Below are 14,765 nucleotides of genomic sequence, written 5' to 3'. Positions count from 1 at the left end.
TACTTTGTAGAGCCACCTTTTGCAGCAATTACAGCTGCAAGTCTCTTGGGGTATGTATCTATAAGCTTGGCACATCTAGCCACTGGGATTTTTGCCCATTCTTCAAGGCAAAACTGCTCCAGTTCCTTCAAGTTGGATGGGTTCCGCTGGTGTACAGCAATCTTTAAGTCATACCACAGATTCTCAATTGGATTGAGGTCTGGGCTTTGACTAGGCCATTCCAGGACATTTAAATGTTTCCCCTTAAACCACTCGAGTGTTGCTTTAGCAGTATGCTTAGGGTCATTGTCCTGCTGGAAGGTGAACCTCCGTCCCAGTCTCAAATCTCTGGAAGACTGAAACAGGTTTCCCTCAAGAATTTCCCTGTATTTAGCGCCATCCATCATTCCTTCAATTCTGACCAGTTTCCCAGTCCCTGCCGATGAAAAACATCCCCACAGCATGATGCTGCCACCACCATGCTTCACTGTGGGGATGGTGTTCTCGGGGTGATGAGAGGTGTTGGGTTTGCGCCAGACATAGCGTTTTCCTTGATGGCCAAAAAGCTCAATTTTAGTCTCATCTGACCATAGTACCTTCTTCCATATGTTTGGGGAGTCTCCCACATGCCTTTTGGCGAACACCAAACGTGTTTGCTTATTTTTTTCTTTAAGCAATGGCTTTTTTCTGGCCACTCTTCCGTAAAGCCCAGCTCTGTGGAGTGTACGGCTTAAAGTGGTCCTATGGACAGAAACTCCAATCTCCGCTGTGGAGCTTTGCAGCTCCTTCAGGGTTATCTTTGGTCTCTTTGTTGCCTCTCTGATTAATGCCCTCCTTGCCTGGTCCGTGAGTTTTGGTGGGCGGCCCTCTCTTGCCAGGTCTGTTGTGGTGCCATATTCTTTCCATTTTTTAATAATGGCTTTAATGGTGCTCCGTGGGATGTTCAAAGTTTTGGATATTTTTTTATAACCCAACCCTGATCTGTACTTCTCCACAACTTTGTCCCTGACCTGTTTGGAGAGCTCCTTGGTCTTCATGGTGCCGCTTGCTTGGTGGTGCCCCTTGCTTAGTGGTGTTGTAGACTCTGGGGCCTTTCAGAACAGGTGTATATATATACTGAGATCATGTGACACTTAGATTGCACACAGGTAGACTTTATTTAACCAAATACGTGACTTCTGAAGGTAATTGGTTGCACCAGATCTTATTTAGAGGCTTAATAGCAAAGGGGGTGAATACATATGCACGCACCACTTTTCCGTTATTTATTTTTTAGAAGTTTTTGAAACAAGTTATTTTTTTCATTTCACTTCACCAATTTGGACTATTTTGTGTATGTCCATTACATGAAATCCAAATAAAAATCAATTTTAATTCCAAGTTGTAAGGCAACAAAATAGGAAAAACGCCAAGGGGGGGTCAATACTTTTGCAAGGCACTGTATCTATCGGAAAGCGCTGCTGGAAGGTTTCTACTGTGAAGCTGCCAACAAAGGCATACCACAATATTAGTTTGACTAAATGACCATAGTCATCATTGGGAGAACCAAATTACAGTCAGCAATAAATCAGAACTATAGAACAGTTATTATATAGAACAGAGACTTCAACCTTCTCATTAATTAGCCTAAAATATGCAAGGACATTAACTGTCTGTTATATAATGTTTCATAAAGGAGATCCATCTATATTTCTCCTAACTATAACCTGTAATAATCTAGGAATATACATGTACATAGATAGTGAATCATGAGCAAAATGTATAACTGTATGGCCAAATTTAGATCATTTAAAATGTCGTCAGACTTTTTAAGGACCTGTGTGATTTATGACAGTCGCATTAGAAATTAATGAGTTTTTAAAAGAAACTGCTAAAAGACACAACAAATATATATTAAACGTGCAACTGGTCCTTTACCGAGTGTGGCCAAAGAAATGTGAACTGTTTTTAGACTGCAGAAATCATAGCAGAGCATTGAATAGCATCAGTGTAGAAGACAGGAAGCTAGGTAGGAGTAATGTTTAGATGATAATCTTGGGCTCCTGATTTCATGGCTGGACGGAGTTACATATGGTGCACCAGCTGCCTTTAATTATTAATAATCATTTCCTACACTGAAAATGAATTTAAAGCTGTGTGCAGACTGCTGTACAGCAGCCCTCAGCTGTGGATGGAAACATTATGGTAGAACGGATCTGCAGATTTGAGAGCCATTGCTTGTTTGCATGCCTAAAAGCTCGGGAAAATGAAATAAAAGCTAGTAAAACTCTTAATTTCTCACATCCCAGCCTCAACAGCTGCTCCACCAGAGAGAAAAAAACACAGAGGGAAACAAAAAGTAAAACAGCACTATGACTCACTGTGTCATGCTCATGAAGAAACTCTTATGGAATAAAAGTAGCTAGCACCACTAGCTCCAAAAGTCGCTAAGTAGTGAAAAAGTCACCTAGTCGGCAACACTGACAGCTCGTCCCTTCAGGCCTCCCTCCAAAGCCACTCCCCCAAAATTGGCATCATGACCATAAACCAGTAGCTTTTTTTTCTGAAAGCCCCCCCCCACTTGTATCTGAGAGAAGCTGATCTAATTCTACACAAACTATAGTACCAATACTGATCTTTATCTGACACGGCAGAAATACCAGGTTTAAATAGAATGTGGACTATCACTTTTGACTGAGGACAAATAAAAACATGTTTTAAATAGTTTTATATACAGACTTTTGTATAAAGTGCGTTATTATGATTTAAGTTATACATGTGGAAATAAGGGGTGTGACAATATTACATTTTGATATCACAATTACTGTCAGAGGAAATATTATATAATAATACTATTAATAATAGTAATACAAATAATAATTACTTTAATTGATTACACATTACTTCTCGTCATCTATAGTGGTGATTTGAATAAAAACACACAATGCAAGTGAATAGGAAATAAAATAGTTTTATTAATTAAAAAATCTTGGCATTGGCAGTTTTAGTGATGTTTTATAAGCTAAGTTAAATAAGTCAGTCATCTCTCATATATTTGTTTTCAAAACATCTCCTTCAAACTGAATTTATTCAACTTTCTCTCCAACAACTACATTTTACAAGATTACAGTTGAACACATTCATAACGTTATAATTTACTTTTGTCCAATACTGACTTTTACTGAGTAGATCTTGAACGCAACTTAATCTAGTTTAATGGAACCTCCATACCAGAGCCATACAGCTCTGCACTTCAACATCTGTTAGCTGCAAACGTTATTATTTCTCCTCCTGCCGATTTAAACATTTGTTGTTCACAATGTAACATTAGCATTGTAAGACTAGCAACTAGAAGGCATCAATCACACTATGATGGTTAATCTGTGTAATTAATCCGCGGTTCACATGACACCCCATTCATTTTATATCCAAAATTATATAAGGCTTGTATGTCAGTTCCCTCTAACATTTTCAATGCTTTAGGTGAGTGGCACGACTCTCCTACACACAAAACAAACCACCACACACACACACACACACACACACACGTTACTTTACTCGGGCAAGAGAAGACTTCTCTGCACACACAAACGTGTTTTGCGAGACTTGTTTTCACTGGGCAATAATGCAGGAATACCGAGAATTTATTGAATTCTCATTGTTATAAACCTGTGATTGTCTTATACCGCAGTTACAGTAAAAACTGTTATTCCCGACATCCTAAATTTGAGTGCATGCATGACCATGTAACAGAAAACACAGCAACAGTAGAGTGAACCAAGCAGAGAGGCTGTTACAAGACCATGCTGAGTTCTTATGGAACTTTCTTGTGCCAACTTCCCAGTCTTATACCCTCTGAACGGACATAAGCACACACTGATCAATTCTGATCTGATTGATTGTTTCAACTTGGGGTTGGATTTAATTTGTTGTTGTACCTTGATGTGCATTGAAGGAGTTCGCTTCAAAAGACAACCTGGTTTTAATAATGTGTTAACTAAACTTAAAAACATGACAAAAATTAGGTGAGCGAGAGATTCAGAACATCTGTCAGTAAGTTTTCCAATTATTGCCCCACCCCACTGTCAGATCATGTTTACATTGCAATGAGCAACAACACTATGGACCTTGAGTCTGAAATGAAGTTTGATTGATTGACTACAGTTTGGGTTGTTTTTTCTCAGATTCCCATAAGGCATTTCTGTCAGGGTTGTGGGAAAAACTGGTATGGGATAGATCCAAGTGCAGAGAGACACGGAAGCAGAAGGATTTGATTATGGGGATTTAATAAGAAAACCAAAAAATGTCCAAAGCAAAACTTGCAGAGCAAGGAAGTCCAACAAACGTGTAACAAAAAAAAACAAAGAATGGGCAAAACTCAAAACAGGATAAGGATATAAAAAAACAATCATGAGGGAAACATACTTGACATAACACAGAGCAGAGCTGAACAGTATGTGTCCTTCCGTGTCGAGGCTTCAAAACGTGTGTCGAGTAATCCAGGAAGATTTTTGCCTCGCAAGTTGGCCGTTGCGCGTTTGTTTGCAATCTATTCGAGCATCACAAACATCATTCATTCATTTATTCAATTCAAAGCTTCACACACCAAAGCCATGGTGTCATTATAATCACTCTGCCTGTTTTACATTTATTGTCCACTTGATGGCACAGTAGAGCAAATGAAGCGCCATGAAGCTTCGGCCCATGAGTGAACCAATTGGATGGAAAGCTTCAATGCTTCATGAAGCTTCATCTCGCCATCACTACTGAACAGGACAAGGGGCAACACAGGGAACTTACCATCAACACACATATCGGGGCAGAACAGAGCACAGCAGACCAGGTAACACAACAGACAAACTGACACTGAGACAGATTTAAGTACACTGGGGAGGTGCAGGTGATTAGACACAGGAGGATTCAATCAGGGTAGGACAGACAATCACACAGGCGGGAAGACATATATAGGCAGGAAGTGAAGTGAACACGAGGCACAAGAGGCAGGGGAATTCAAAATAAAACAGAACAACACCTAAACATAACCCAAAACCGTGACAATTTCTAATAACGACACTGTTAAACACCAATAATACATTGCACTGCTGGACTGTGAGAAAGGAAATTATTTCTGAGTTTTTGAGGCGGACGCGGAGGTAGTGTTAGTTCACTTTATTCAGCCATTGATACAGTCTCTTACGCACTGTTTCCTCCAGTGGTGGACCGTCAGGGCCGCCAAGGGCTTCTCTGCTGGCCTAAACACTGACAGACTTCCAAAGTTATAGCTATTTTATAATTTAATTATTTTTCATAAATACACTATATGTATTATAAATACTTCCCCATTAGCTTATTATCTCATTGCACAGCTACCGTCTTCCTCAGTTGCTCTGCTTCCAGCACAGCTTGTTTTAAGTAGAGCTTTTATCCAATCAGATTTCACCTCTATGCTGTCTCTAAGTAAAATAAAATCTGCCCGGAGGCCTTCAGAATTACAAGTGAATCCATTTGCAGTTTAAGTAAATGGGGACGACATTGTTGATTGTCATAGTCTTCAACCAATGAGATTTGGTTGAAGACTATGTAGTAAGAGTTAAAGTTTAAAGATATGTAAGAAGTTTTTACATGACATAACATTTTTAGCATTTTGGCATGTTGGGCGGTGACAATCCCAGTATCTACTGCCTCTGTGGAACGGACATCTTCAGCCCTCAAACGCATTAAAACGTATTCAAGAAATATAACTGGGGAGGCTCGACTGTCATCACTGTCCATGAATCAAGAACGACCTCTGGCTGGAACTGAACGGCACCGATGTAACGTTACTGTACAACTGTGGTGTTAAACTCTTTGTAAACAAAGAAAGGAGGATGGACTTTGTCTTTAAGTGAACAGCAGCTTTGGTAGTGAACTGCTTTTGTTTTACATCTGCAGTAGCTTTACTACTGTGTTCATTTGTCTATGGTGTTGTTTTCATGATATGGTTAATATTGTTCCCTCTGATGTGAATAACATTGAATGGCAGTTTTGCTGGAATGTGCAGAGGCCTGTTGAATCGTGTTATTTGGGTTTTATGTTATTCTACCTGCTTTGTTGTCATATAAATATATGTGACTGGTTCTTGTGAGTTTGTTCTTGTCATTGTGTTAATTACATTGATTTTGACTATATGCATTGCCCGTTAATGACGAAGCATCCCGTCATGCTGGCGTCATAATGAGGTTATTAGGAGGTGGTTCATAAGATACACGGCCCGCCGCTGATTTTAATGTAGGTAGATGTAGATAATAAAAAATGATGAGGGCCGGGGTTTTGATTTTTAAATGTCATGAAACAGTATTTGTGGATTTTCTTTTTTATCTTCCTCATTTGGATCCCAGTGTCCCAAGTGGATTCCTTGATTTTAAGCTCTTGAATTTTAGTGTAAAAAGTGCTTCAACTTTTGCTAGTTATTGCAATCTCTTTTTCTTTTTTCTTTTTAAGCTATCTACCTATCTATCTGCATGAGACAAATGTAAACAGTGATATCATAATCAGGACTAGAGACAGAATTTAATCAAATACAATGTATACATTTGTGTTTATTCTGTGCATGGTGCTCTTTTATTACGTCGTCCTGTGATGGTAAAGTGAGGTTTCACAATTAAGAAAGAACTTAGAAATGTTGATTTGCTTGTTTCCAACGAGAAAGGGAGTGTCATGATGAAGACTACAGCACAGTGAAAGAACAACATGTCCGGCTGTACAGAATATTGTGTTCTAAAAAAGCATCATGTTTAAAAATCAACAAAGTATAAACTTCATATGCCATACTAAATAGTGTTTGATTTAAAATGGGCAGTGTGTACTGAGCAGGAGGTTATATATTGTTTTAATATCAACAATATAATGTTACAGTGTGTTTGCATGAACTCAATATGCCAATATTAAGACTAACCATGCTAAGGTAACAGTTTGAAGATAATCATGTATGGTATGCCAGTTACATTCATTGTAATAAACTGTAATGTCCGGGTCAATTATCTGCATTGTGTTACATTATTTAAAGCATAAGACAGGGCTGAGCAATTTTAGGTTCAGATGAAAAGTACATTCAAATATTTTTTGTGTTGAATGTCTCCAAATCAAGTGCTAAAGTTATTGTAGGTGACCCACAAGAATATATTATTGGTCTTCCTTGTTTCCCTATTCATAAAAATCATCTCAGCCACTCCATATTTGTATTCATATTTTTATGCAGATGATAATGTTTTATATGTCCCTTAAAATGTCTTAATTGTGTCTGTGTTTTGGGTCACACTCATTCCTATCATATAGCACTGTAAACAACACTGAAGGCAAGCCCTCTTGTGAAAACCTTTAGTTCTGAGCTAATTCTTCAGTTTAGTTTGATCAAAATGACCACTATGATAACAACTTTTCAGAGCCAATGTGCAACAAACAAAAAGCTCTCCAACCATAATGGATAATGTGTTTTAGGAAAGGCTGTTAAAAATGTCTTTTACTAAATCAGGTTGTGCCATTAGAATTTCTATCTTATCTAGTAAATAATTGGTAATTGTTTGAAACATCAGTACCATCCAATAAAAAGCAATCAAGTGTGCAAACAGAGACATAGCTTGAGATAATCTTAAGGGTTGGCTTTTTTTACAATCTGTCTGACTGCTCATGTTTCTCGACACATCAGCCTTTCTCATAGTGGTGTTATTGTGTTCCCAGACGTCATCAATTTATTGATGAGCAAAATGTTATCATAACTGATTTAAATGATGGGCAAAAGTGGAAAAATGTGTTTTAAACTGGAATCCTCCTTTCATCTTTGTGCAAACACCTCATATTCACTCACTATATGTTAAGAACTGATGTAATTAGTTCTTAACTAATTAACGCCTTTTTCCAGAAAACCTTGTTAATGTGTTGACGTGGCAGTTTCAATAATTGGAGTATTGCCTTAATTGGGTTAAAATCAATAACAAATGTAAATGTAAAGACTTGAGTTGAGGCCACTATCATCCTGTGTTGTCTCTTCACTTTTCAACTGCTTCAATACCAATCAAGCAGACAGTAATCTAATGTAATCTGTCATGTTTAAGGTCACTTTCATTTGAATTCCGTCTCTCTGGATGAGTACACACTGCCCATTTGGTAGAAAAGTAGAAATGTGAGACATATGCAGAAATACTGTTGATACTAATGTCATGCTCAGTAGAAATGACTAGAACAATCTGATAACTGGAAAGCTCTCAATACAAAATCATGAAGTTACAAACATCTGAGCTGAGTACATCTAAAACATAAACATACAAAAAGGAGACAGATGTGGGAATAAATAAAGGTCATTTCAATACACTGTTGTCTCCTTGGTCCTGATAAACAAGCACTACAACAACAACAACAACTAAAACAATCAAAAGATCACCCAACAAATGATTAAGTCACAACTCTAAATAAGATGATAGGAGTAATTGCCCATGTGGTTTGATAAAATGAATCTTTTTTATACAGAAATTGAAAAAATATTTTTTTCGCATTGAGAGGGAAAATAAAATATTTACTGTACAAGAAATGATACCAAACTTACGGTTGAATTTGAGAGTGACCCTCGAGTCCCGATGAGTACAATGCCAAGAAAAATCACCCACAATCCCTTTATTAATGCTGCTTGGAACACACGGTTAAAAAACACTTGAGTTATCGAACCAATTGTGATGTTAAGAAAAGCTGTAGAAAAATAAAGTACCAGTAATCTCAAGATTAAAAGACCAAATGCCCTTGAACATTTTCTTAAACTCTCCAGACAAATTGGAGAGGAATAAATCCACAAATGCTGTACTTTATTTATTTTTTTTGTCTTCAAAAAAGTTTTTTTCATTAGTCCAGCACGGTTGATCTTTAGTGGAGCAGAGGGGATTGTGGGGAATACTGGGAGGGTTTTGGGGAATTTTCTGGCGTCTCCTTCAGGCCAAACTCCATACTCATGGAGGTTAAAGTTCATAGTTCGACATTGAAGCTTATTTCCTCTGATGTGGTCTGGTGGTCCATGTCGTAGACAGTGCAGTTGGGTGTGATGGCTGGAGGTGCTGCGGTGAAATGGTGTGATAGAGACACAAGTAAGGGGGGGAGAGTAGGGCAGCTGAGAGGACTAATGTAGTTGAAGGATTGGTAGATTGAGAGAAAGAGAGGTTGACAGCTGACCAGAGAAAGAAAAGAAGAGAAAGCTATTTTTAGTGGATTTTAACAGCAAAACCTCAGTATTTCAGATCCCAACACATGAAAACACCAGCAAAATCACATATGTGAGCACAGAAAGAAAAAGGTCAATAACGACCAGAATAGGAACAAGTGGAAAGAAGAAAATACAAAGATTTTTTATGATAGTTGGGCTAGTACTGTCATAATAAAGAGTTACGTATAAAGAGTAAATTGAGCAACGTCATATGATATTGACATGATAATACTGTAAATGATGATAATGGTGGTTGCAATGAGCAAACAATAAGGCCAGGTAAAAAACTCAAGTCGTTGTGGAAAAACCTTTGCCATAATTGTTCACATGGTAAATTCAGCATCATGGATATTTCCACAGCCCTTATTCAAACAACACAACAAAATAATCATGTGATAATTACCACTCTGTTGAAAACACTTTCTCTTTTATTACAAATAATATATAAATTCACTAAATATCCCCAATCACTTCCACTTTTTGGGACTTACGTAAAGCTTCTAACTCAATATTTCCTACAGATGTTTCACATTAAAAGCCTACCAGGAAGTTAGAGGGTTTTCAATGTAAACTTTTTCTGGAGGAAGTGTTGACATTGATGACTATTGACTCTGTTATTGTACTAATGGAATTAGAGCTGTGGAAATGTACATTATACTCAATTGATCAAGAAAAGAGGGCATGCTGTTTGTGTTCATTCAATCGTTAATGTTGTGAGTTAGCAGAATGAAAAAAGTGCTTTCTGTATGATCTTCGAAGGTCTTTTAATTTTATAACAAAGTGCATTCATTTTAATTAATTACTTTTAACACCTCCTCTCTATATAGCTGAACAGTTAATACAGGGCAAAAACCCTGGGTTATTGGTCAAATAGATCTATCTTCCTATGAAGCTGTATGAGTCGACTCCAGTTTATGAAAACCAAGAGGGAAAGCAGGAAACATGTTTTACTGTCACAGCTTCTACTGAAGCAACAAGACATTTCATAGAGGAGTCGTATTTCAGTCCAGGCTGAGAGGAATGGTTTCTGCATATAGGACAGTGTAATGAACATGTGGAATGACTCAGAAGAAAGACGTAGTGGTTAGAGTTCAGGCCTCACTCTGATGTAAACACATTGAGGTTGATTTAATGTGCCAGTATAACAGAGAGGGATGTGGAGCATTTAAACCCTCAACGATGTCTCACAGTACTCATCAAAACACATTAGCAGTTGTAGAACATCATATGATAAAAAGTTATAGGTTTGGCTTACGTCCTCGTCATCACTGCTGGTTGATGGCAATGTATGCTGGGATACTTTCGATCATTAAATGAGCCCTCTTAGCTCTGCATGCTACCATGCTAACATGTCATGACAGGCTGAGGTCATAGAAGCTGGCGTCTACAGTTCTGGGTGGCTGTAGCTGTGCCCTGTTGTTTTCACTTTGATCTACCCATTCCATTTAGCAGTTTTAACACTCCGAACCAATCAGATGATCTTGTTTTTCTCCTGTGTGCTCCGAAGGATTACACAGACTTATATCACTAATAATGTTCAAACTTTTACTTTGGCTGATTTGCTCATCACCATGCCTTCTCAGTCTATCATACAGCACTGAGGGCTTCAACCCCTGTCTAGACTGGGAAGTGTGTTTACATACCAGACTGTCAACCGGCTAAACGGCACCAGATTGCCAGCCTGGACCCTTTAAAACCACATAAACAAGGTCACAATAAAGACACATGGGCACCATTATTGAACGTCATGCATCTGAGGCACCTTGTTTCATGTTGAAATAGACTTGTTTCTGTTACCATCCAGATTTATTAAAAATATTGGGGTGGGCTACAGTTTTGGGGCGACCGTGGCTAAGTGGAGAGCAGGGCTGTCCTTCAGTCAGAGGGTCGGCGGTTCGATCCTGCGGTGTGTGAAGGGATGTGAATGGTTAGATAGTCCTGATGAGCAGGTGGTATCTTGCATGGTACCCCCTGCCACCAGTGTATGAATGGGTGAATGATGACATGTAGTGTTAAAGAGCTTTGAGTGGTCGGAAGACTAGAACAGACGCTATACAAGGCCAAGCACAAGTCCATTTACCATTACCTGTGTGTATTCAGAGTCTGATTCCCTACGACAGCATTTAATTACGCAGTCAGATCTGGACTGTGTCTGGTACGAAACATTCCCAATACACCTTGCAGGCAAAGTTCAGCAGTTGGTTTCTATGAGATCACTAAGCTCAGAAAATAAATGATAATGTGGTAATCCTGATTCCAGGAGGTTCAACACTACCTGAAAATCTATTCCTCAAAATCTTGCCTAAAAATGGTGATATGATAGTCTACAGGGTAATTATTAACACAATAGGCTGTATTAGAGGAGAGATAAAGAGAAACAGAGAGAGAGGTGGGGACCAAGCATCAGGCTCAACAGCTCAGAGTGGAGCAGGTGGCTATGGATGGATATTGTTTAATTCTACTCAGGGCTAGCAAGTTAGCTTACTTATTCCACCATATTTTCATGCTACAGATACAGAACATAAAAAAGCACCACATGAACTGCTGGGCTTGGTTTACGTTTCTTTGATATGTAGAACGACTTTACTGTTTTTAACTTATACCATTCATAAAGGCAATATCCGTTTCAATAAGCATATGCTAATTGCTAGCGCTACTTGCTAGGGGGGAGAGCTATTTCTGTTATTTTTCTCTTTGGGTTATAATTTATTCTAAGAAAGATTCTAGTATCGCTTTATTGCCAGTTCAACATGTACAATACAGTGGTAGAGAATTGAAGATGACATTTGGAAATCACCATTGGACCAACACAATGACACTATTGTGTTCTGGTTGTTTGATTGGTAACAACCCAAGGCAGGACGTCCTCTCTTTTACTTGTTTTGGACAATCACAGATTAGCATGAAAAAAATGGATTACATTCGATTTATAGAGTGGAGGACAGCAGGAGTCCATCCTCTGGTCCCAACCACCACTTTCTTGCCTGTCCTGCAGTTGAAGATTTTTAGTATAAGATTGTTTTCCAAAGAAGAGAGGAACATATTTTATAAATGATACTGAGATTTGGTTATGGTTTATTTCCACCAATTACTTATTTTATGTTTTGATCTTCCTCTTGCCTCTCAAAATGAGCGGAGCAGCGACCTCCTCTGCATCTGTGGACCAGCCTGTCAAGTGTTTCAGTCAGACCAGAGAATGGAAAAAGTAAAAGGTGGGTGAAGGTGGGTTCAGGGTGGACACTCACCTTCCAAAGCATCAGTCTGTCTTACTCTGGGCTGATCTCTGTCTCCTGGTGTACAACCACTTTGGTAACAGACATGTCTGGGTGCTGCTCTTTTGCCTCTTTAATGGCCTGAGCCAAAGCCTTTGGACAAAGGACAACAATCCAGATTAATGAGTTTAATTAAAATGACTTGCATGCAGAACAGATTTAATTGATATATGAACAAAATTGCTTTATGAGGCAAATTAGGCCTTCAAAGTAATTACAGCTTCACATACTAGGTACATAAACATTTCAAGCAGAAATCTGTGGCAAAACATGAGCCAACGCTGAATTACACCACATACTGCCTGCAGAGCTTTGAGGAAAACTGCATTATTTCATTTAGTTTGAAGAGTGAAGCATGAGACGATACTGATCTTCTTCCATCAGTTACGTTACTCACCTTGTCGTGATCAATTTCAGTGTCTCCAGTGATGACGATTCTCTTCTCAATGCGAGTCTCAGAGACTCCTCCTTTAACCGTCTACAACAGAGACATGACACAAGCTAAAAAATCCGCCAGGAAAAACATACCAAACCAAAATCCATCTTTACTGTCCCTCTGCATTTTGGACGACAACAGAATCCACATTGAGAGGGACGCCAGACACAACTTTTTTAGAACGCTGCAAAGGAAAGGATGTATGAAAGATCAATTACATAAGCAATGTCTTATTGAATAATTTGAAAGTACAAACAACAAGACTGGCAACAACAACAACAACTGGAACCATTGTACATGGTATTTTTCTGCTGGTTGTACTCAACTGGCAATATCAGTAGGCTGTTGTAAATGATGCCTTAGACATCCTCAAATGTATGTTTTGTGCACATATCCAAAACAATAAGGGTCTCTTAATATGGGTTTTAACCATAGATGCACCTTAACATGCACATGTCCATCACATCATGTAGTATGGGCCAGTCACAGGGCAGATGCCACTGAGGAAGAGTGAGCAGTGGAGGAAGAGAGCGGCGTGCTGCTGATAGCCAGGAACATTTTTAGAGAGTAACTAAACCCCCGTAGACCAAGCCCAGCAGTTCATGTGGTACTTTTTTATGTTCTGTAACTCAAATGAATGCTTCATCCCCACACTCTTGTCACAGTGTAAGAATATCTCCAGATAATCAGTCATTTACCCTCTGAGCCCTAAGCAGTTTCAGGGCGTATTTTGCTCCTGTCACATATTTCTCTCGGTGGCCTTGATTTTCACTGCAATATAAAAGTCCTGAACCTCTATGGAAACAGCACAATCATGGCTAGAAGTAGATAACTCAAAAATGTATTTTGTGCAGTATAACACAGTTACAATGCCATAAATCATAAAAAAAAAAAAAAAAATACAAGTTGAATTTCCTTGATAATTTATTTTACAAAAATTTGCAAACAATGGAATCTATACATCCAAAATGTTTCCAATGTTGGGAAAAAAAAATGGAGGCTCAACATGCTATAAATATAAATATATAAATATTGAGCTGTCACACAAGTGTTCCACTGAGGAGTGCAGAGTTTAATGTTTTACAGGATCTGTTGAGAATAAATGGTTAATTTGAGGCAAAATTTTAAATGAGAAATGTAAAATAAAATGTTTTTGATGAAATATCACAATTGTAAGCGTTTTTAGCGTTCATCACATATGTGTTTAAGGACCTTCGGAAAGATGAAAATCTGATGTTGATTATGTTTTTCACAGCTTCTGGCTGTGATAAACGGTGTAGTTTTGGCGGTTGTTAAAAGAAAACATGATTTTCCATTTGTGCTGTGATTGCAATGCTACACTGGTTATGGAAAATGAGCCAACAATGTATGTGACGTGTCTTCTCCCCCCCCTTGCACATGTTGATAGTTTTTTTGGAAAAGTATTAGAGTAGTAGAGGCACTTGAGCCAAATCTCTTGGGTTTAGTTACTCTTAAAGATGGACAATGAATGACATTACAATGAATGACAGTATTCTAATTGAGCTTCTATCTGCATCTCTTTGTTAATCTTAGTGAACTAGAAACAATGCCGAGCTCTTTGCACGGTTGTTAACATGAGAAGAGTGTCGAGCAGGGTAGCCCAACCAGCCAGTCCAGTCAGTCAATGCTGCGTGGGACGGTAGAGCCACTGCGGACAAGGGTTCAGGGGAATTCAGTGTATATTGTGGAATTTGAGTAGGCTTATTGGTAATTAAATCCTCCAGACCTGACATTGTGGAAATGAATAATGATGCTCTAAATTTTGAAGAGCTCTAAGTTAACCACAGTTCCAATAATGAGTTTGTTTTAAATCTTTAATTTCAAAGTGGATTTATGGTATGGTTTATTTCATGAT

General features: G+C 38.4%; 1 protein-coding gene across 13 annotated transcripts in view; it reads right to left on the bottom strand.

The window, feature by feature from the left end:
- Positions 1-4,145: 4,145 nt before the first annotated feature.
- Positions 4,146-14,765, bottom strand: part of LOC137867924 (protein 4.1-like) — an 89,567-nt gene continuing 78,947 nt past the window's right edge. For 7 of the 13 annotated variants that reach the window (XM_068704401.1, XM_068704408.1, XM_068704409.1 and 4 more), the window contains 3 exons: positions 12,851-12,931; positions 12,427-12,546; positions 4,147-9,145 (listed from right to left, as the gene is read on the bottom strand). In XM_068704401.1, coding sequence (XP_068560502.1) covers positions 12,448-12,546; positions 12,851-12,931 — 180 coding nt within the window. In that variant the 3' untranslated portion in view covers positions 4,147-9,145; positions 12,427-12,447. Of the gene's footprint in view, positions 9,146-12,426; positions 12,547-12,850; positions 12,932-14,765 lie in introns of all 13 variants that reach the window. The other 6 variants (XM_068704416.1, XM_068704405.1, XM_068704406.1 and 3 more) reach the window with 3 other exon arrangements.

The sequence above is a fragment of the Cebidichthys violaceus genome, unplaced genomic scaffold (assembly GCF_023349555.1).
Source record: "Cebidichthys violaceus isolate CVI_PGR_0920_01 unplaced genomic scaffold, fCebVio1.0.p SCAF_91, whole genome shotgun sequence".
NCBI classification, from domain to species: domain Eukaryota; kingdom Metazoa; phylum Chordata; class Actinopteri; order Perciformes; family Stichaeidae; genus Cebidichthys; species Cebidichthys violaceus.
The sequence above is the reverse complement of the archived record's forward strand: the minus strand, read 5'-3'. Positions and strand labels throughout refer to the sequence as shown.